The 24703-nt window shown below is 35.1% G+C and overlaps 1 protein-coding gene across 1 annotated transcript in view; it reads right to left on the bottom strand.

The window, feature by feature from the left end:
* LOC144369513 (ATP-binding cassette sub-family A member 13-like) overlaps positions 1-24703 on the bottom strand; it is a 340834-nt gene that overhangs the window by 53323 nt on the left and 262808 nt on the right. The window contains exon 37 of the mRNA XM_078029787.1: positions 5250-5400. Coding sequence (XP_077885913.1) covers positions 5250-5400 — 151 coding nt within the window. The remainder of the gene's footprint in view (positions 1-5249; positions 5401-24703) is intronic.

Below are 24703 nucleotides of genomic sequence, written 5' to 3'. Positions count from 1 at the left end.
AGTCGAGAAAACAGACTTCCAGGCCCAAAGGATTCATGAAAAAGCAATCTCATATCTTCAGCTATCTGCCTAAGAAAGTAGACTCAAGGCCAATTGCTTGTTCTTAGGAAAACAGTCAACTTGTTGCCCCCAGGTTGTTTTATATAAACAAACTGTCTTTTTCCTGGCATCATTCAGCCCACTTGATCAATTAACATAAACTGAATAAAATTTAAAAGAATAAAAAATTCAAATAGAACATTTTACTTAAAATAATCAAACACAAACATTAATGAAGTGTCATATGAATAAAGAGACACATGGCTGACACTGCAGAAACTAGAGCAATGACAGTGGTGCTAATGGATTCACCCAAAATTGTCCCAGAAAGGGGTAATGATGATTGAAGGGAACCCAGAAGGATCCCCACCAAGGAAGCTTTTGTCCGCACAAGGCGGCCTAGGAGCATTGCAGAAATTGTTTCAAAAGTTTGTCTTTTGGGAAAAAAGCAAATTCTAACAGCTCTAAGGCTAGCAGCAACAACACATGGGGAAAAATAAGTTTGGGGTAATTTTTTTTTTCAAACCATAAAAGTCAATAAAATAATGAAAAGTATTATGTATATAATTAGTTTTTATTTTACTCTCATACATTATAAAGAACAGCAATAAATGAAAGCTAATGAACAGACAAATGAAGTAAAATATAATAATATGGTTTTGTATAAATGTACCTCAGACTAATTAGAGAAATGCTGAATAAATTCATCAAGATATTATGGCTTATTTTTTATGAAACCAGGGAAAGTATGGCATTTTTTTTTCCAATATCACAAAATCTTAAATGCTGCAGTCTCTAAATCCTCAATCAGTTAACCACAGCAAAGATTCCAGAAGAGACAGGAACAAATGTATCAGTTTGATCTAATGCTCTCTAAATGTTACATTTTCAGAAAATAACTGAAAATGGCCTAATAAGAAGTATTTGCCATCTTTCTGCACTCTGCACTGCTATCAAAATAATGGCAAACATAATGTCCTAGCAATCAAGGCTGGCAAAATACTACCTATGGCCCAAAATGTCACAGGTTACAGAATCTGTTATTCTCCCCTAAAAAACAAAATGTCATAAGTTATACAGTCTGTTATTTTTCTCCCAGAAAATTCTAGAAATAGTATCTGACTTAAGGCAAAAGATCAGGGTTTATTTGTCTTTATATTCCCCATGTCTCCATCACACTTGCCACATGGTAGGGCTTTTATCATTGGAGCCAAAATAGATTGCCCAGAAAATATTAAATAATTGTTGAATTCCAAGGCTAGAAGTAATCCACTAGCAAATATGAGGATCACTTTAAAATTTCATGTAAGATTAAAATAAGTAAGAAACTTTTAGATAGAAATTATTATTTTCTCACCCTCCCTTTGCAGATGACCTTTACTCTTTCATCCCCCCCCCCCCTTGTGACTTCTAGCTCATTCTTGTAAAACTATGAATGGAAAAAAAACTCAAGACAAATGTATGGCTATAGAGGATGTTGAGAAGCCACACACAGTATGTGTTTTTCCTGGAAATAATTTGTGCGTATTCACAAAAAATGAAATCGGTAAAGACTCTACATATTCAATCCCAGGGAAAACTAAAATGGAAATCTGCTACACCTCATCCTAATTCAAAGTGTTGCTCAATTGCTTGGCTTTGATATTAGCTCTGAAATTACCCACACCCATTAACTCCTCTCACATGCTTTCTTTCTCTAGCATCCCAGACATTGTAGTCCTTGTCTCCTGAATCATTCGATTGTAATTTAATATAAAATTCTTTACCAGGATAATTAAATTCAGGCTCAAATATGTATACCTTACAAAATGTGCATAATGAAAGAGCGAAAATTGGAAATCATTACTTCAACCCGTGGAACCTGAATTCAAGCTGAAGGAAGAGTTACCTTTTACTTGCCTTCCTGGACTTGTGAAGGTTTTCAGGAGTGAGGGATGTGACTAACAAAAATGACCAGCTAGCTGGAGTATAGGTGGGCTGGGGCCCCTGAAACATGGATCAAGTTTAGCACAGGGCTTGGACTCTGAGGGTTGTAGGGAAGAAGTTGGGGTGTGAGGCTGATCTGGGGGACTTTCAGCAAGCATAGGATGATCTCCTTGAATCAAAAAAGACCCAAGGTGGCTGTCCATGTTGCCATGAAAATAGATGGAGCCTAGAGAAAATAAACAACATGCACTGCAGATGAGCTAAAAAGAATTTAAAAAAAAAATCTCATGTTTATGTCTGTGTCCTGAAAGCTTGGAGGTGGGGGTGCACATGGTGTCCCAACCTGAGCCAGTGGAAGATAAATCAAATATGCAAAGCTCAGGGTTAGAGGAGCCACACAGTAAACCCATGTGATTTCCACTCCCTTGACCATTCCAATGAATAAAATGTAAGACTGAGCTGTTGGTGGCACAAGTAATTTCATTTTATATCACTAGCAACCAGAATGCACTAAGGATCAGGGTAGTGTTTTAATGAAGAACATGTACTCTGGAGCTGGTTTACATAATTTCAAAACAAAACTCTGCCACAAGCTATCCAGATTACTTGTATAAGTGCTCTGTGCCTCAGTTTCTCTATTTACAAAATGAAGAGTAATCCTGTTATCTACTTTACATGTTGACTGTAAAATACTATAAAAACATGACCTAGAAAAAGAATAAATACTGAAATACAGTTGTGCATTGCTTATCAACAAGACAGTTTCTAAGAAGTGAATTGTTAGAAAATTTCATCATCCAATGAACTCTTTAGAGTTTATTTACACAAACCTAGATATTATAGCTCAATCACTTGATAGGGCCTCTTAATGCAATCAAGACTCAGTAATCACAAGATGTTTGAGGCTTTTGCTGGTGTTACGTGGCATGTTGCCTTATAGTAAACTGTTTTTTGTAAATGGGAGTATACTCTAATCATAAAAACATCATGTAGTAAGTATATAAACCAGTAACAGCCATTTATTATCAACTGTTTTTTTTTTGTATCCTTGTGTTACAAAAAAAATTTTATGTGGCTGACAGTGCAGGTATGTATACCACCACCACCACCACCACAAACATATGTGATGCGTTGTGTTACCATATTATGGCTGTGATGTCACTAAGTGATAGGAATTTTTCAGTTCCATTATATTAGGGGACTACCATCACATACATGGTCTGTGGTTGACTAGAACTTTAATAATAAAGTTATTATATATAAACAGTGCATGACTGCATTAGCTACAATGGTTATTTTCTGTTATTTTATAATAATTCCCTCTGGTCATCTTGTGGCAAGTATTTCAGAGCACATGTACCCAATTTTTTTTTTTTATGATTTCTATGTAGGAATGTCCTCCCACCCCTAAGTTCACATGTTAAGCAATGCAGTGATATTCAGAGGTGAAAAGATTGGATTATGAGGGCTATCAGTGGATTGATGCATTTGATGGGTTATTAACTTGAATGGACTACTGGGTGGTGACTATAGACAGGTGGAGCATGGCTGGAGGAGGTGGCTCACTGGGGTTATGGCCTTGTACTAAATCTGATCTGGGCTCCTTCTCTCTCTTCCTCTTCCTCTCCCCCCACCCTCTTGCTTTCTGGCTGTCATGAGCTAAGCAACTTTCTTTCTTAGACCATAATGTTCTGCCTCAACTTAGTCTCAGAGCAATGGAGTCAGTTGACCATGGACTGAACCTCTAGAAGTATGAACCAAAGGTAACTTTTCCTCCTCTAAGTGGTTTCTGTCAGATAGCAACAAAAAGCTAACAAACTGGTCTACATTTCTATATATTCCCACCATTTACAGGAGAGGGGTATTTGCTAGGAAAGGCGCTATTGCCTTTGGGAGCAGATGGAAAAGTGTGCTGATCTATTAGAAACCTCTGAGCGAGCAAGTAGCAATACTGTCTGCAAAATCAGTTGCAGTCTCAAGAAAGAAATAAAGCCAGTTCTTAATTGGTGGACATTAAAATAACTTCTCCGTGGAGGAGTTCAGAAAACAAGGCTGTAAGACAGCTGAGAATCAGGAGGCAATTGCCCTGGATGACAGGAAGCACCAAGCCTTTCTATATTAAGAGACTTTTCACAGGCACTTTCCCCCCAGACAGCAAAGGGGCCAGCTTACAGCATTTGCCAAGCATCTGCCTCTTTAATCAAAAACTAACAAGGGGGAGCTGACAGAGAAAATGCCTATTAAAGATGGAGCCAACAATTAGTGCTGGATTCTAAGATCTGTTTAACTGCAGTGAGCAGGTCTTCTGCAGAGTGGTTAGTTTTCTTTGCTTTATTAAGATGGGAGGTGCATAAAGGGTCCAGGGTCTCCACAATGAGGTAGAGGGTCTGTTCTGGCTTCACTTGAAGTCACAGAGCATGAATAAGAAATGAAGGCTGAAGCATTACAAAAACAGCACAGTGAATGAATTTTCATGGACTGGTGAAGGCGATGACTATTAGTTTTGTCTCTTGTGAGTCCTACATTGTTCCCATGGACTCTAATAGAATATCACATAAGCTAATTTTTTTTTCCTACTCCTAGTGCAGAATCCAGAAATGAGGTGCAGAAAAGGTAAAATTGTGCATGCAGCAACTGCTATTCCAGTACTCTCTACTTGGAACATCTTCTGATCTGTCCATCAAGGCTCTCCCCACTGTTTCCCTGACCACTGCTCCCATCAAGAGAAGTGGCAGCAGTTTCTTGCCTCAATTACACTAGACTCTCCTTCCTCTCTCCATGATATGCGGAGGTCTGGGGGTCCTGCGGATCTTACTCTTCCTTCCGTCTCCTGAGGCCACTCAGAATGAGACTCCTTGCAGTAATCTGTGGGCCTGCTCACCAGGAAATTATCCATTCCAAAATTTCATATACATTCTGTGATCTCTCCCCTGTAAGCTCTGGACATACCCAGTCTATATGTGCTCTTGAATATAAATTAATAGTACAGTAATTATAAAAGCTATTTAGAGAAAAGAAGGAAGACACAAAGTCAGAAATGGTGTTATTTTTTATTTAACTTCTTTCTCATGTCTTATACACATTTTAAATAAATAATATCAATAATACAACCATATTTTAATGTCTCCTTTTGTACAATCATAATGGAAAAAGCCTTTCTGATAAGCTTACTTGATGTTATGGCTCCTTTTTCTTATAAAGTAAGAAAGACATTGGGGCCAGAGGTGCTAACTAAGCATTCCTCAATGGGTCCTTCTTTTTGGAAAAACTCTAGGGCTGCTTACCTCAGGGATGCACTGCTTTGTAATCCCCCGTAGGCTGCAGTAATAATGGAGATGTTCCCAACCGGTCAGGAGCTCATCTAGGGCGTCCTGCTGAGGACAGTAGCCAATGAGAACACCCGACTTGCCCGCAGAAGACAGATCCACCTCCTCCCTGCATAGACAAAAAGGAAACAGGTTGAGAACAGTCTTCTCTGGCAAACATCAACCCATTTTCTAAATTTAGCTCATCAGTAAGTCCACTGAAATTAATTTACTATAATTAACTCACTTTGCATAAATAGGTTCAACTAAGAAAAAGTGAAGGATACCAGAATATGCAGCCTCAAAGCATGCATCTCTGACACGTGGACTATTTTGAGCTAATGGCAACTAAGCAACAGCAGAGGTAGGGAAAGCTGTTTCATTTTCCTCTGTGTAACAAGAATATAAATCCCCCACTTGTTTATTGGTACCAGGAATTGAACCCAGGAACACATAACCACCGAGCCACATCCCCAGCTCTTTGATTTTTTGAGACAGGTCTCACTAAGTTGTTGAGGCTAGCTTTGACCTTGGGATCCTCTGGCCTCAGCCTCCCAAGCCCCTGAGACTACAGATATGCACTACCATGCCTAGCTTTAAATTTCCCTTTTATTAAGAAAATTTCCACGTGTAAAGATTTCTCTGAACTAGGAAGATAGCTCCTTGCAGAGACCACTCTGATGAGCTGAGAGACTCTGCCTTCCAAATAGAGATGGCTGTTCCTAACCAGACACTTTCTCCCCTCCCTGCCCACAAGGAGCCCACCAACCAGAACCCAAAACCACTACACCTTTGCTCAGCTTAAGATGGTGCTCAAGCCTCATTCTTCGGACCAATGCTTAGATTTTTCAATTTTTGGTGTGTGTGCTGTATGTAAGCACAAAGGGGTTTCAAGTGGGTTCCAGGTCAGGAACCCAAAAAATGTAAGCACAAAGAATGGGGGCAGGGAGCCAACCTGGGATCAGCAAGCTCTTCCGTATTCAGCGGAGGAGTCAGTCAAACATCCAAGAGGCTCATGCTGGGACAGAAAAACCGAACTGGGCCTACCAAAGGGTCTGAGTTTTATAGGCCTCACTTAGGGTGGGGCAGAAAGGTAATTCCTAGGGTTTATTAGGATCAGCTGGTGCGTTCGGATAGGACAGAAGGGTAGGTAGGGAAGTTCCTAGAGTTCACTGCATTAGAATCAGCTGATCCATTATGGCAGGGAGTTAAGTGCTACTGGGTGAGAGTTCTTTGACCTTTTCCCTTCCTGCCCTACTCTGGCTGAAGCCTGGGCCCTTAAATAACAACAGCTACGATTTACTACTGGACAAGGCTGATAAGGAAACAGCTGTAGCCAGGAAAAATGTCCTGGGTCTATTTTCCATATCTTTCACTGTGTCTATGTATTTTCTCACTAATAGGCCTTTTGTCAGTTTGGTTTCTAGGGCCCTAGCAGAATTCCTAAGAAGGTAGAGGGAAAACTCTTCCACCACCCCCACAGCAACCCCAGGAGCCTTGTAGAAGAGGCTTGACTACTTATATTTTTTTGGTGCTTACATTTTTTGGTTCCTTGATCGGGGAACCCATTAGAAACCCCTTTGTGCTTACCCACAGGAGTTTCACCCAAATTATGTTGGTCATGAAGATTCTTAAAGTTGACTCCAGAGTGAGAGAGGCCTGGGTGTTAACTGAAGTAATTCCTTGATTATTTGGAGTGTTAAAAAGAAGAGAAAAAAAAAAGTGTGTGTGTGTGTGTGTGTGTGTGTGTGTGTGTGTATTTAAGGCCATACTATATGCGTAGGTTAAGAATTATACAGAATCACATATAATTAAAGAAAGAAAAAAAAACTCTTGTTTTACTTCGGATTTAACATCAATACATATTGATGACCAAATCACTCAAATGCAACAAAATTTGATATTTTGATTGTTTTCTCATTATCTTGTTTTGGCAGGAAAAATAATAACTATGTTAGCCATCTATTATGCATTTTTTAAATACATAAAATTATGTTGACCATGAAGATTCTTAAGACTACTTCAGGAAGAAAAAAATCTTATTCCTAAATTAAAAATAATGTTTTTTAAAAAAAAGACTTGCTGAGAAAGCATGACTTCTAAAAGAGGTAATTATTAGCATTCCTTAAAGCAGAGTGAAAAATTATTAATATTTTTATTCATGTCAAAACCATATATATATATATATATATATATATATATATATATATATATGCTCATGGAAATAAACAAGGAAAAAACATATCTGTGTAAAATTTTAAGTTTGGTCTCAATTTTATCTTTTTTTTCCTTTCTAAATCCTGTTAACAGTTATATCCCAAACATTGTTATTTTTTTCCCCAAATTTAGGATAGTCAAAGTTTATCTCCTTTCTACACTGTAGGAAATACGTTTTCTTTAGTCAAACTCAAAACATTTTCTTTATCAGTGTACTTAAGAATTTTGGTAAAATATAGCCTACAAAAATATATACACACACAAATGTATATACGATATAGTCACATGTATATTCACAATTACCTGAAATATTAAAATTTTACAAATTATTTTAATATACAATAAAAGGCTTTGTTTTCAACCACTGCTCCTGAAAAGTCTCAACTCAATAATTTGTGGAATTTTTTCCTACTTTCTTTTTTTGTTGCAATAATACAATACAAACTTTACCATTTTAATCTTTGTAAAGTATAAAATTTATAAGTATTAGACTATATGCTTTGTCAATGTGATTACTCTCTAGTTCTAAAACATTTCTTTTCATCCCCAAACAAAATCCTGTACTCATGAATCAGTCACTCTTCATTTCCTTCTCCTGCTGCCCCTGACATTATTCATCTTCATTTCATCTCTATGGATTTAACTGTTCTGCATATTCTTTGTATGATAGATATGAGACTACATATCATATAACTCCTTTTTGCATCTGGCTGTTCTCATTTAGATATTATGTTTTCAAGGTCAATCTGCAGCAAAGCAGGTATTAATATTTCATTGTGTTCTCTTTTAATAGTAAAATTGCACACAGCAATTAACAAAGTACTCCACTGCTTTCATCTTGCAGATGATAAAACTAACATCCACATGATGCAGCTGCCCTGAAATATTTGCAAAGACTAATTCTAACACTTCTACCCTACACTGGCTGGTCCACCATTTTTCATTTTATGACATTTGTGCATAAAATTAAAAGGACTACATAAAAAAGATAGGATGCATTTTTTAAAAATAGTAGGATTTAGTTTTTAGAACAGTTTTAGGTTTATAGAAAATTGAAAAGAAAGTACACACAGTTTCCATATACTTGCACTCAGGGTGTTTCCTATTTTTAGCAGCTTGTATTGGTGTGGTAAATGTTTAGCACTGAAGAACTAATATTGATATATCAACTAAAGTCCATAATTCATATTAGCATTCACACTGCACTATACAGTTTTATGGGTTTTGACAAATGCATAACATCCACCATTACAACAGCATAAATAATAGTTTCATTGCCTTAAAAATTCCATGAGCTCCTCCTATTCATCCCTTCTCTCTTGCCCACAAACCTTGAAAATCACTTTTTTTTTAACTTTACTTTCTTTGTAATTGTGCTTTTCTAGAAAGCCACAGAATTGGATTAACACAATATAGAACATCTCATACTGGCTTCTTTCACTTAGCAATTTTAAGTGCCTACTTAAAATTCTTCCATAAGGTGAACTGAGTATATATGTACTCCCAAATTCACGGAACAATAAATTTTATGATAACCTTGAGAAAATAAACCACCTCAATAAAAACTGGAATTAAGAAGATAGATGTTGGTCTAGGTGTGGTGGTACATGCCTGTCACCCCAGCAACTCCGAGAATGAGGCAGGAGGATTGCATTTTCGAGGTCAGTTTGGATAACTTAGAAAGAACCTGTCTCAAAATAAAATAAAATAAATAAAAAGACCTAGGCCTGTAAGCCAATGTCTAGTACCAAAAGAGAAATGAAGAAGAAGAAGAAAAAAAAAAAAAAGAAAAAAGACAGGTGTTATAACTCTTGCAAATAACCATGACTTTCATTCAGGACCAATGAAAGGTGATACACAGAGAAATATACGGACAAGTCCTTATTTAATAGAAGCATCTAAATTTGTGAGTGTATTAAAGTGATTTGCCTGTTCTAATTATACGTTAAATCTAAAAGGATTCTCTCTGAAAGAAAACAGAATCATCCAGAGGTTCTAAATATTTTCAATCAATCAAACTTTTTCAGATGTTGTGGGTTGGATTATGACCCACAAAAAGGCAAAATAAATAAATAAAAGCCAAAGTCCTCAGTCCTAGGATTTAGGAATGTGACTCTATTTGGAGACAGAGTGTTACAGAAAAAAAAACTTAAGTTAAAATGAAGTCATTAGGGGGGATCCTAATCCAAGTGACTAGTGTCCTTATACAAGGAAAAAATGGGTCACAGAGACACACATAGTGAAAAGACCATATAAGCACAGGAGGAGAAGACCATCTATAAGCCAACAGAGTGTGGGAAGAGTCCTTAAGAAAAAAAGAAAATAGATACCAAACAATAACCTATTTATGAAATTAGAAAATGGTAAAGCAAACTACACCTAAATCAAGTAGAGATAAGAAAAAATGACTAGAGAAGAAATAAGTAAAATAGGAAATAGAAAAACAATAAACAATAGAGGAAATCAGCTAATTAAAATATTTCTTTGAAAACAAAATCTACAAATCTTTAGCTAATAACCAAGAAAAAGGAAAGATGCAAATTACTAAAATTGGAAATGAAATATTTCTGCAGACCTTAAAGAAACAGATTTACAAGGGTGCTATATGCATATTCATAGACCAACAAATTGGATAACTTAGATGAGATGGGCAAAACTTCTAAAAAGACACAAACTACTGAGTGTGATACTGTGAAAAAGAAAGAATCTAAACAGATGTATAACAATAAAAAAGGTTGACTTGGTAATAATAAAAAAAAGTTTCCATGATTAAAAGCCGAGGAGCATGTCATTTCACTGGTGAGTTCTACTACATGTTTAAAGATTAATTAAATCAATCCTTCACAGCCTATTTCAAAAAACAAAAGAGGAAAGAATCATTCTCAATTAACTCCGATATCAGTAATGCCCTAATAACAAAATCAAATACACAAAAGAGAAAGAAGACTATGTATTTGTTTTGAATATGGATGTAAAGAAATACAAATGCTCCTCATAGTGCAGTTATATACTATAAACCCATCATAAGTTGAAAATATTATTTCAAAAATGAGCTTAATATACCTAAACTACTGAATGTCATAGTTTAGTCTAGCCTACTTCATACACCCTTAGAACTTACATTAGGCTAGGGTTGGGCATAGCCAAAGAATATTCTACCATATGTCCTTATCTTGGGAAAAGATGGTTCAAAATTCAAAGCCCAGGGTTTTTTTTTCCTTTATAAATATTTTTTGTCAATGGACTTTTATTTTATTTATTTATATGTGGTACTGAGAATCAAACCTAGTCCTTACACATGCTAGGCAAGCACTCTACCACTGAGCTATAGCCCCAGCCCTCAAAACCCAGTTTCTATTGAACATTTATCTCTTTCATATCTTCATAAAGTTGAAATATTGTGTATGGAACCATTGTAAACCAGGGGCCATCTGCACAAGCAGATTGAAAGCAACAGCATATAAGGTGAATTAGATACCATGATCAAGTAGGACAAATCCCAGGAATACACGGTTGGTTTAATATATCAATGTTAATCATCATACATCATATTTATAGAAATAAGGACAAAAACTACCCAATACCTTGTAATGAAGTGAAAAAGCATTTGACAAAATTCAAGTGCCTTTCTTGATAAAACCATGGTTAAATGAGAGATAAAAGGGATTTTATTTTATGATCCCATTTATATGAAATTTTTCATTTATATGATCCCATTTATATGAATAGACAAATCCATTGAGAGAGCAGATTAATGGTTACAAAAGACTGAGGGAGGAAGCAACAATGGAGAAAGACTACTAATAGGTACAGAGTTTCTCTTCAGGTGATGGAAATGTAGTTTAATTAAGTAGCTGAAATTATTATGAAACTTTATGAATATATTAAAAATCCCTGCATTATTCCATTTAAAATTATAAATTCTCTGGCATGTGAATTGTATCTCTGTTAATCAAAACACAGTCAGTTAAAGCTGGACATACTCATGCTCTATGCAGTGCTCATCTATGTACAACATAAATGGTTTCATAGGTGCATCATTAAATGTTCAGAGGAATTGTCAATACGAATGAAAAAAAAAAGCCATTGCAACTTACAACAATATGCATGCACCTCACAAACATGCTATTGTGGGAAAGAATTCACTCACAAAACAGTACAAACTTTATGATTCCACTTACATAAAATTCACAAACAAGCAACCTGAAATCTGGTCATTAAAATCAGAAGAATATTTATGTTTGTTTGTAGGGGAGCATGAAGAGGATTTCTGAGGTCCCATCAAAAGTCTATTTCCTAGTTTTATGTGCTCTCATTATAAAAACCCATCAACCCATATACTTGTTATTAGCAATAATTATTCATTTCAATTTTAAAATTTATGTTTTAAAAATTGTTGCCAAACTCCACCTTACTTTATAAATTATTTACAAAAATTTTAATGTTTAAAATGATTTTAATTAGCTTCTGCTGGAATGATCTCCTTCCAGCTCCTCTCAATCTCAAGCAGTCTGTTGATGATTTAAAGATATAACATTTTATTTAAATTCTCTAACCCATTTGAAGATAGGGAATACACATATTAAATATTTTCATTGTCCCATGACCTTAGACATTTCCTAACTCTGCATTGTTCGTGGTCATACTTATTATTTCTAACTAGTATCATCAGATGTCATTAGAACATTATTATCATAAGAACATGGGCATAGCTCAGAACAGGTGGACAATGGCAGTCTAGGGACACAGGAATTCAACCACAGCAGGGGTATGATGTCTTCCTGTCCTAACACCCATTATCTAGTGCAGTGATGGCTGCCCAATTTCTAGTTGTAAGGAGTTATAATTTTTAAAAGGTCATGGTTTTACAATGGAGTGAAATGAAACACTTTCAAGAGCAATGCATTTTTCTTCAGATGTACAGATAAATGCCTGCTTTTCCTTGGTAGCTAGTAGAAATAACTCCCTTGCACGAATCTTCAACACAAGTATCAGTTGCACATTGTTCATTTGTTTGCTGGTTCATTTTGATATTGGGAATCAAACCCAGGGCCTCTAACAGGCAAATGCTCTACCACTGAGCTACACCCCCAGACTCAAACTGAAGAGTTTTTATTATGAATTGACATATACCTTTGAAGGAAGTTAGAAAGAATGTTTTGTAGAGAGGACCCATGGTGTACTGAACCACAGCACAAGCAGGCATTCAAATACCTTTAAAAGCATATCAAATCAAACCACATTGCATTTTTCCCTTGTTGTATTTTATTAAATACCAGAGGCTCTGTAAATAGCTCAATATGTTTCATCTGAATTTTGAGGACAATAAAAGTTTAGGAAGATTAACATTACAACTGGAAATTTGGGTGAACACAACCCATATTCAATGATATCATAATCCAGATGGTGACACTGGGTGGGCATGTTGTAGTCTGGCTGGGCACAAAATCAGGAGCCACTCAAGCAGGAACAAACTTTATTTTTGAAACTCCCCGCCAATGCCTCCATAGGCTCCCAGGGAAAAAAATGATGACAGATGCGAGCAGCGTTCTCCTGGACACTCCAACAGGAATTCCCTCCTACCACACTTCCCCAACCAATGGGAACTCCCCAGGAGTCCTGTAGCAGGCCCAGATGGACAGCAGGGGTCTAATATCCATATGAATTCAGATCTTAACATAATCATATCATCTCAATGGCTTGCTGGCATCACCTTTCAACCAAAAATGCCATGCATCATACTACTTGGCTATGGCTCTTAGCATGGGCATATCCAATATAGACAGGCAGACAAAAGAAGGCCATATGATAATGAAGCCCTAGAGTAAGGGAAAACTGAATATCTAAACCAGAGTCCATTTTAAGTGACCCAGAGGAACAGCTTCTTTTAAATTACATCATTGACATAAATCTTCCCATCTAACTCTGAGTGATGCTAACCACACACCTGCTAAATCAAAATCACTGTCTATCACATTTATGCTATTAGAAAATGCTCACATCCATTTCATAGTTTCCACATACTTGCATTTTGGTTATCTTGACCTAATAAAGAAGGTCATAGCATTCTGTATGCTTCATGCTTCAGCACCACTTGGAAAGACAAGATATTTTTCAGTTGTAAGTCTGACACAAAAATGATCTTCAAGTGGCTTTTATCATGATGCATGCTGACTGTATTTTCCTCTTTAATTAATGACACAACAGACCAAGAAACCCTGGAAATTAGATATAAATCTTGGAGCACTCAGGGGAGTTTGCCAAACCAAGAGCCTTCTCAGTTCAGGCATTTAATTTCCTTTATATTATCAGCAGTCTGTAAACTGCCAAAGTAGGCAAATAAGAGCCAAAAAACTGCTCAGTGAACCAAGTTTGGTTTGTTTTCCAGGCAGTTTTTAGCCCCGTTTGCTTTTAAAACTTCCTACTTTGTCCCTCCACCGTCTGCGCTTTCCTGCAGGTTTAACCCCCATTTCACCATAGGTTCAACCATCTGGTTACCATTAGTTATTTAAGTGTGCCACAGCCTCTTACACCTGGTCCCATTGGCTCCTGGATGTCAGCCAAGTGTCCGAGGTAGTCCTTAAGCTCATGATCAAGATAAAATAACAGGAACCCCAAAGCCTGGCTTAGTGATATTTTTAAAAAGAATAAGGGGCATCCATGGTGCTTGGTTTATTAAATACAGACTAAGAACATATTTTCATTTTCCTCAAGGAAAGCTAGAATAAGTTCACACCCTAGATTTAAGCCTGTAATTTTACAAACACACTGTATCCACATAACCACCTGCTTCACCACATAGTACAAATGGAATTCTCTCAAGCCCTTCAAAGAGATAATTAAACTAAGTATATGTGTAACATAACAGAGCAGAGTGATTCTTTTGGAGAATACCAAAAAATACATTTTTGTTCATTTAACTCCTATGTACATGATTGAGAAGCTACAAATCTACTAAAGTCATGCCCTTTTTTAAAACAGTAAAATAACACATAATTATATTTTCAAACTGCCAAGATTTTTTCTCTTCTTGTCCACCAAGAAAATGTTATGAATTTCTGGCAACAAAACGGCTCATTAAATTACATATATACTTTTTCATTAGAGTCACCAACTTCCCATCTAATAATTTATTCAAGGAAGGAACTATATTAATATATCAAAGACATGTTTTCAAAGAACAAATGGTGGCTTATGCCCATCACTTGTTACAATGTCAGACTTGTCATCTGATTTTTCTTTCACTTGTGATGTCATTATGTATGATATACAGGTGTCTACATTTAGAAACTACAACAAAACATTAAACATTAGTTCATTTCCAGTTTGTCAGCACCCCTTAACCAAATGCAATTGTTCTAGGTCGGTGTTAAAAGATAAGCAAAGTCATCAATATATTTTACAGAATTTGGATAATGAATATGAGTGTCCATAATTCATATAATTTTCTGTAATATATCTTGCATGTATTTACATATTTTTCTAGATATGTATTGATTCAAATTATTTTAAATGACTTATTAATTTCATATTGTCAGGAAGGGTTTTTAAACTTATACCCCATCTGATTCAAATGTATAATATGTCAAGATCATTGTACTGTCATGTGTATCTAATTAAAATAAATTTAAGATTTAAAAAAAACCTTTAACAATTCAAACAACTCAAGTGTTGAAAATATTTAGCTTCTTTTAAATTACATAAGGAATGTTCATATAAAGAAATACTTTAACCATGCCATTTATAAGAAATCTACAGGTTGATAATGTCACTAAAATTATTCACTACCTACTTAACATTTTTAATATTTAATAAAGGACAAAAAATATTCACCAGAATTCTTATCTTATTAAAGTGGAACTTTTAAAAGTCCTACATGAGAAACATCATATGTTAATTAGCTTTCTTTTACTGAAAAAAAATATTTGAAATAATTTATAAAGAAGGAATGTTTATTTTGCTCATATTTCCGGGGGTTTCACTGCATGATCAATGAGCCCATTGGTTGTACCTGTAGCAACACTTCCTGGCCGATGGTGGTAGAGCAAACACACTAACTTCATGGCCAGACAAAGGAAGACAGTAAAGGAGGGACTGGGGTGCTACTATATCCCCTTTAAGGGCACGTGCCCCCAGTTACCAGAAGACCTCCCACTAGCCCCACATCTTAAAATTTCCACAGCACCACTTCCCAATAGTACCAAACAGAGACCAAGCCTTCACCACAGAGGCCTTTGGGGGACATTTAAGATCCAAAGTATAGCATATGGGTTATTTTAAGATATTGTATATCAAAATTTACTAAAAATCATTATTGAAAAATAAGTAGAAAATAAAATGACCACTAATAAGCTATTGATGAAAAGTAACCATAAGGGTTAGGGTTAGGGTTAGGGTTAGGGTTAGGGTTAGGGTTACGTTTCATATCACTTTTATAGCCTTGTTTCATATCACTTTTATAGCATTCTTTAACCTTTTTAGAATCTTTTAGGGATTCCAATGTATTTTTTTAAAGCCTAGAATAATTTGAATTCAAGTTTATGTTATCCTAGAAGTTCAAGAACGATGAAATTCAAGTTCCTACATTAACTTGTTCTACCTCAGTATGCTGGTAAAGGTCTGAGACTTAAGACCCCAGAAGCTCTGTTTCATGCCATTGTATTTCCTGGGTGGGGGTGGGGGAGATTTAGTGTTGGAAAAAAAAAGAGAGAGATCTATTTTAAAAAGAAAATGGGGATAATATGTAGAATTAGGGATATACAAATTTTCCTAGGCCTTCCTTCATCACTTCTGCTGAGATTATCTTATGGGGGTGGGATGGATAAACCTTTAAAGACACCTTTCCCCACAGTGACCTAGTGCTTTTCCACTCCGGGTCCTTCTCTTCTCTCTCCTTCTTGCTGGTTCCAGGGTCCATAAAATTACATGAATCCTGCTCAGGGATATTCAACAATGAGGTGACCCCCATGTGTGTGCAGACCTACCTGACCATCAACCAAAGCATCACTCCCTGGGGGAGAATGGAGACAGGGGGTGTTGATGCTATCTCTAGTTTAGATTTTTGCATATCCCACTACAACACATGATTAACAGCTTAATCCCTTCATTATTTGCCTGTTGCTTTAAGAGTTTATCCTGACACCTGAAAGCTCAGCTCTCTCTCCTGACAACATTAAAAGTTGAAAGCCTAAAATAAAATGAGATGACAAGACTAAGGATAAAATAACTTGTCTAGCAATAAATACAAATGAGTAAGTTCAATTATTAAAGATAAAAAGAATCTTAATTGAATCAAAAGGCAAAAATCAATCAATCAATCAATAAAAGATCCATTGACAACTAAAAAAATATTTAAAAAAAATTTAATGTTAAGAAAAAACTAATATTTTTAGACCAAGGTAGCATTCATACAGAGCCTATAGCCTTTAAAATACAAATACATACATACCATTTAGAGAGAAAGAGAGAATGATATGTTTGAAAAATGCATCATTAGGCAATTTCACCATTGTGTTAATGTCATAGATTGTATATATACAAACTAAAATGGCTAAGGAATCATTGGGTGATGTAATTTTATGAGACCATTATGCATGTGTAGTGAAATATTATGTGATGCATGACTACATATAAAATAATTTCAAGCTATGAAACCCCATTATTCCTTTCAGAAATCCGCAATACACTAGTGTCATTTCAGATGATGATACCAAATATTTGCTATGTATGCTAAATAATTTTTGTAATCACCTACTGTTTTCAGTTAACAAGTTATATGAAAACCATAACTTTATGCCTGTCAGTCTCAGACTACATATTGATCTTTTGCATTACATCTAAGAATGAAAAAGAAAATAGCATGAATTATGACATATGTGTTCTTTTAAGAGAAAAATATTTCAAGGAAAATTGATATTGAATATTTAATAAAAATAAGATGATATTTGAAAGAAAAGATATCATCTTCTTCTCCGGTGTTTCCTTTTTCACATTGTGTATTACCAATTGAAACTTTATGCTTTAAAATACCTTGAGTCAAACTTCTCAATCTCAAAATCATCTCTCATTCTACTATTTACTGTCCCTGTTTAAGATACATGGAACCCAGACTACGTTGTTGTATTTCATGTCTACCTCCTCTGTGATTCTTTTTGGTTTTAAGTCTCTGCCATCCCCTGCCTACATCTCTAGTGTCTCTCTAAAATGCCAACTAAAACTCACCACACAAAAAAGCAACATAGTAAGCTTGGAAGGTATTAAATGACAGAAAAAGCATAAAAATGGGGGTGGGGGTAGAAGTTTCACAGCTTTAGTTCAGATCACTGTAATACTGTAAGGATTCAAATCAGAAAAGAGAACATGGTGGGTGGGGGTCAATACACCTTGTACTCACACCTGCCACCATCTTGCCTTCACACAGACCCAGACAAATGTTGTCCAAGCCCTGTCAGAGAGAGAGGAAGTATGCCACCAGAAGACTTGCTTTTCAGACATGGAGTGCTGCAGATGAGGCACAATCTGTCTTCATTTCTACACATGTCTAGAGAGTGCTAGGAAATAGTAGCATAGGCAAGAAACAATGCTACCCTCAAACACAGCAGGTACTACACAAAAAGCCTGCTAGAGGCCAAGACTGAAGGAGCAACTGGGCGTGTCCACTAGACAAAATGCTGTAGTTCTGAATTCAGTGTGCAACTACCAACAATGGGCAGAGGAAACACTTCCCACCACTGCTGCTGACAAAGAGCTTCTTAATGAAAGGGCACATTTTTTTTCTATTGATAACAGTCCCCCAAATAATTTTGAATAGCAGGAAGGGAACAAAATCTAAAGATCCAATAACAACATAGATTTGAATATTCAGAAAATAGGTAGGTACTTCCAGCAGAATGCAAAATGAATAGACCTCAAATGAAATAGAAACACAAAATCCAAGAGGAGAAATGACAGGGATAGAACTTAACATGATAGAGCAAGAGGTCTCCAGGGATGAGAACAATAAGCAATAGGTTAAAATAAGGAAGCATTGAAAGAATCCAAACTTATTTTCTTAAATTTAAGGGGGAAAAAAAAACAGACTTATGATTAAATGTTGAGAAAGGGTCACTAGATTGGAAAGAAAAAAAAATGAAAATACTACTAAGCCTTGATGCTTCTTACAAATATTTTAATGGGTTCTGTTTTCTGGCTCATTGTTGGTTTACTTTGGACAAAAGAACATACAACACATACACTTGGGGAAGCACAGGGAGGCTAGCTCTAAAGCCTCACTTGCCTGCTGACTGTTAGGAGACAGTGGAGCAAGGGCCAGAGGCTTTTGAGATGAATGTTGTGAGCTAATATGCCGAAACAATTCTATCTTTCATATTGGAAGGCAATCCAAACTTGTCGTCTGATATTCTGAGAATCAGAGCATATATCTCCCTACCTCAGTTACTCTGCATTTAAAAGAAAAAAGAAAAAAATACTAAAGCAAGATTAATTTTACAGTTGTGAATTAAACATTATCAACTTGAATGAGAAAGCTGATGGTCAGTACAGAAACAAATTTAAACAGACATAAATTTAAATAAATCATGCATATACAATACATGTATCTCCTTGAAAAGCGTGAATAAAGCGAATATAATAACTTAGTAATGATATACATCTAAAATCCAAAAACCTATTATTAACACTGAAGAGCAAAAGGATAAACCTTGTAATTCTTAGACTCAATTGTTTGGAGCTAGTTTTTTAAAAAAAGTTTCACTATTGTTTTTGGAAGTTCAAACTTTTGGAAAGTGCAAAGGGATACAACATAATCAACTGGGCCACAAGGGGAATGCAAAGAGTTTTATTTTATCTGTTTGTTTTGTTTGTTTGTTTGTTTGTTTTGTTTTGGTACTGGGGATTGAACCCAGGGGAACCTAAACACTGAGATACATCTCCAGCCCTTTATTTATTTATTTGTTTGTTTGTTTAAATGTTGAGAAAGGGTCACTATGTCTCTTAGTGCCTCACTACATTGCTAAGAATGGCCTTGAACTTGCAATCTTCCTATCTCAGACTCCTGAATCACAGGAATTGCAAAGGTATTTTTTAATTAGTAAATTTAAATATCTAATTGAAGGAGATCAAACATGTATATTACTTCACCAAATTATATCAAAATGATGTCTTGCCCCAAAGTAAAACCAGTCAATAAGCCCTAGCCATATACTCAATTGTCATTAAAGTTTTAATGTTCAGATATTAAGTAGAAGTGAATAATCATGGAGTATTAGTTAATTATAGGAGATATATGGCAGGAGCACCATTTTAAAAACCCACAAACTTGGAGGTAGCAGAAGTAAAGCAAAGAGATTACTTTAAAAGATAATATAATATTTAAAGGAGAATGAAGTAATATTGCATTTACAAAAATATAGAATACCAATGTTTAAAAAATAGATAATCAAAGATATAAAAAAGAACTTTTGAAATATTTTTAAAATGATTAAAATTATATGCTCAATAAAGAGTTGAAAGGTAAATTTGAGAATATCTTCCAGAAAGTAAGACGCCCAAAGATAAAGAGGTTGAAAAGTGAAGAGACTTGACTTCTTTTTTTTTTTTTTTAGTTCTAAGGGATACAATAACAGAATTATAGAAGATGAATGAAGAAAATCAGATTAGAGAACACAATGTGAGAAAATTATAAAATAGCCAAAACATCTCTTAAAAACCAAAGGAAGTAAACTTGGACCCATAGAAAGCCAAGCATAATATATTGAAAGGAGGAAGGAGAAGAGCTGAAAACAGCTGCCAAGGCACACAGTCATGAGATTTAAGGAAAGGATCAAATTGTTCTGTGTACAGATATGAATATACCACAGTGAATTTCACTTTTATGTACATGTAAAAAGCCTTAATTTAAAATAGAAGGAAAAAAAAATAAAGTAGAGGAAGGGATCAGAGGAGGGAGTAAGGGAGGAAGAGAGGAAGTACTGGGGACCAAAGTGGAGCAAATTATATTGCATGCACTTATGATTATGTCACAATGAATCTGATGTGATGTATAACTATAATGTACTAATAAAATTATTTTTAAAAGACTCAGAGACAAAGATCCTAAATGCTTCCAGATAAAAACTAATCAAGTTATAATGGTACCCAATCTCTCAAAGGCAATCCTAAATTCATAATGAAAAAATGCATTTAAAGATCTTAAGGAATATGAATTCTCAACTAAAATTTTCTATCCAAACTACCCAACAGATATGGAGAGAGAAACATAGTTTCCGAATACTGTTTTCAAGAAACTTACTTCCTATTTGTTTATGAAGGTTTGGGGACTTGTTTTTTTCACTTTTTAAAAATACCTTTATTCTATGTATTTATTTATTTTTTAGGCGATGCTGAGAATCCAACCAAGTGCCTCTCGTGTGCTACGCAAGCCCTCTACCACTGAGCCACCACCCCAGCCCATAGTGCTTGTTCTTAAAAAAATTAAAATTACAGTACAAGGTAAATCAAGAGAGAAAACACTGAATCCGGAAATATAAAATTAATTAAGAGAGAACAAGAGGACTCCCAGAGTGACAACTGAAGGTCACATGAATTGCAACTGCACAGCTGACTTGAAGAGAGACAGTCTGGAGCAAAGACTGCAGACACTCATGATCTCTTCAAGAGAATCAAGTTGATAGATTAAATGGTGTGCTTAAATGGATTGTAAAGGAGAGTTAATCCACAGGAAATAGAGCAAATGAACAAAGACAATGAACTGCAAAAATCTAAGCAAGAAATAAAAGGTCATAGCACTTCAGGGCTCAACTAAGGATGTTATTTACAGAAACCATAATCCTATATATATTAAATTCTGAGTTAACTCAGGTGTGTGTATATTCCTAGTTTATACATTCATTGTTTTTAAAAATGAATTCCATATGTATTCCTTTTAAATTAGTTCAAATGATGAACAGAATTATTAATTAACATTCATAATTTAGCTGGGTGCAGTGGTGCACACCTATAATTCCAGTTTTGGGGGAGGCTGAGGCAGGAGGATTACAAGTTTGAGGCAACTCTGGGCAACTTAGAGAGGACCTGTTTCAAAATAAAATAAAAAGGGCTAGGGATATTATTCAATGGTAGAGTGCTTGTCTAGGATTTGGTGAGGCCCTGGGTACATTATCCAATACTGAAAAATAAAAATTCACAATTTGGATTACCAGCATTATCAGCATTAATTCATTAAGTATAAATTCTGAAAAAGACAGAACTTGGTAAAAAATATTAATTCCAACTTTAGTTTATAATCATAATTCTGCAAATTCTAGTAAAGTTAATCAAGTAAGATCATTTTAAAATGTATATAAATAGGGATTGGGTATTTAGCTCAGTGGCAGAGTATTGGTTAGCATGCACAGGCCCTGAGTTTGGTCCTCAACTTAAAAAACAAAACAAAAACCAAAAGCAACAAAAACAAATATATATATATATATATATATATATATATATATATATATATATATACACATATATATAATATTATATAATATATATTATTTTTCAGTATTGGATAATGAACCCAGGGCCTCACCATATCATTCATATATACACATACACACACATACATATATATGTATGTATATATATATATATGCATACATATATTAATCAGGGTTAAAGTGTGGATATTATTTATATAAACCATAATTCCATATAGATATGGATATATATTTCATATATATACATGAAATTAGGAAGTAATAACATCTTTTATGTTTGTCTTGAAAGTACAGTTATTAAGATAAGAAAGAATTAATCAAATAAAAACATTTAACAAGTTTAAAAAACAATATTAAATAGCTTTCATATATAGATGAACAAAGACCAATTAACTATACAATAGAGGAACAAGACCAGACTAGAAGTATCAAAAATGATATAAAATGTGAAAGGTTAAACATAATAAGAAATGTGTAGGATGTGTCATGTTTTAGATATAGTGTCCACCAAAAGCTCACATGTGAGACAATGCAAGGAGGTTTGGAGGAGAAATTATTGGATTATAGCCTTAACCTAATCAGTAAATTGATCCCTGCTGGGATTAACTGAGTAGTAACCCAAGACAGGTGGGGTGTGGCTGGAGGAAATGGTTCACTGGGGGGCATGGCATGGCTTACGGGTATATATTTTGTATCTGGAGGGTAGAGTCTCTGCTTTCTGGTCTTCATGTGAGCTGCTTCCCTCTGCCATACTCTTCTGCCATATCCTGCCTCACCTCAAGCCCCAAGGAATGAAACCTGCTGTTCATGAACTGAAACTTTTGAAATCATGAGTCTCCAAATAAAATTTTCCCCCTCTATAATTGTGCTGGTTGGGTCTTTTAGCCACAGCAGTGAAAAAGCTGACTAAAACAATATGTTAAAATTTAGTCAAGTCAACAAGAGAAAAATGTAGTAAGTGGAAAGTCCGGCAACACTCGGGAAAGAGAAGTTCAATCTTGCAAATTTTTCAATGTTCTTAAACTCCTTTATATTGATCTTTGTTTTGATGTAGGAAAATTGTGATAACTCATGATGAAGGCACTTGTCTTTCTATAAAATCACTGTATGGTTTTTAAAAATGTGGTAGCCCTACTGTCAGAAAATGTAAGCAAATTCAAAATTAAAAGCACACAAATGCATTTGAGTATATATAAACATCACTAATACCTTATGTGGTAAATGGAGTCATTTTAAGTAAAGAAGAAATAGACTATTACATAAATAATATTGGGATAAATGGATTTTTTGAATACATACTTAAATTCTCTTACTCTCTTTTTCAGGGGGTGGGTACTAGGGATTGAACTCAGGGGCACTTGACCACTGAGCCACATCTCCAGCCCTATTTAGTATTTTATTTAGAGACAGATCTCACTGAGTTGCTTTTGAAATTCTCTCACTCTTTATTTCCAAACATGATAAAATTCTACCAAGGATTGATTCATAAACAAAAAACAATTTTTACCTTGGGTAAATTTTTACCTTGGATAAATACCCCTATTGATTTGAGGAAGGCATTCCTAAGCATTTCAGTACAGTTATAAATAAATCATACAAGGTAGTCACAAAAACATTTGAATAACTGAAAATGAAAATCTCACTGAAAGTCATCTCACCTCCAATCATCAAAAGACATCTTGGAAATTGGATTTTCAATAATATTAATTGTTCCTATGAGATGTTAAACAACAAAGTGGTGTTTTGTTCATTCGCTGGTGTTTTTGTTTTTGTTTTTTGTAGGGTGTTTTTTTTTTTGTAGTTTTTTGAAAGCAGTCAGAGTTATTTGTTTTCTTTCAGAATGCATTTCCCCCACAATCCCCTTCAAGGGAACACCCTTGATGACCTAGGGAACACCCACTAGGTCATACCATTTAAAGATGCTACCATTTTAGAAAAGTACCACCTTTCATATGAGGGCACTGTGGGGACATTTAACACCAAACTGTTGCCCTTGACATGACATGTGTATATATATTTCATATAGGGAGCCAAAGTCTTTAGAATTAGCATGAGATAAATAATGACTCTGAAATATATTAGAATCATTTAGTCATAGTATAGTTACACTAGGCAAACAGCCAGTCTCCTAACTAGTCTTCATCACTGAAAATGAAGCTGGGGCTTGAGAGTGATCATCAGCCTGGCCATACCAGATGTTGATCTTTTACTTACTTCATAAATGTTAAAGGTTAAAAACAGAGATGAAAGAGTGATGGCAATGAGAAGATTTAGTTGCTACTCATTTCAAACTATATGACCAAATCTAGGCTTTTTACCTCTCTGGTCACAGTCTCTACCTACAAAATAAATGTGTGAATTGTTTATTGATAAACTACAATAGTTGACTCCTCTGTATCTGTGAGTTTTACCTCCATGTTTTCAACCAAATGGGGATCATAGATCTAACTACATAGCATGTAACCCTCCATTGGCTAAATCTACAGATGCTGAACTCATGGATACGAAAGGCAGATTGTAAAAAAATTGCGTGTCAACAAATTCTTATATCTTGGGGCATCCTGGATACTATCCCTCATGGATACAAAAGGACGACACGGTATACATCTATAGAGAGTTTACAGTACAACAAAGTCATCAGTGAAAACATGAAATACAACTTGATATTTTGATAGAGGTGTGGCTAAGTTTCAATACCAAGACAAAGTGATGAAATTATACCTTTTTGAATATCAGTAGACT

This window comes from Ictidomys tridecemlineatus, chromosome 12 (assembly GCF_052094955.1).
Source record: "Ictidomys tridecemlineatus isolate mIctTri1 chromosome 12, mIctTri1.hap1, whole genome shotgun sequence".
Taxonomy (NCBI): Eukaryota; Metazoa; Chordata; class Mammalia; order Rodentia; family Sciuridae; genus Ictidomys; species Ictidomys tridecemlineatus.
This window is presented reverse-complemented; position numbering and strand designations above follow the sequence as displayed.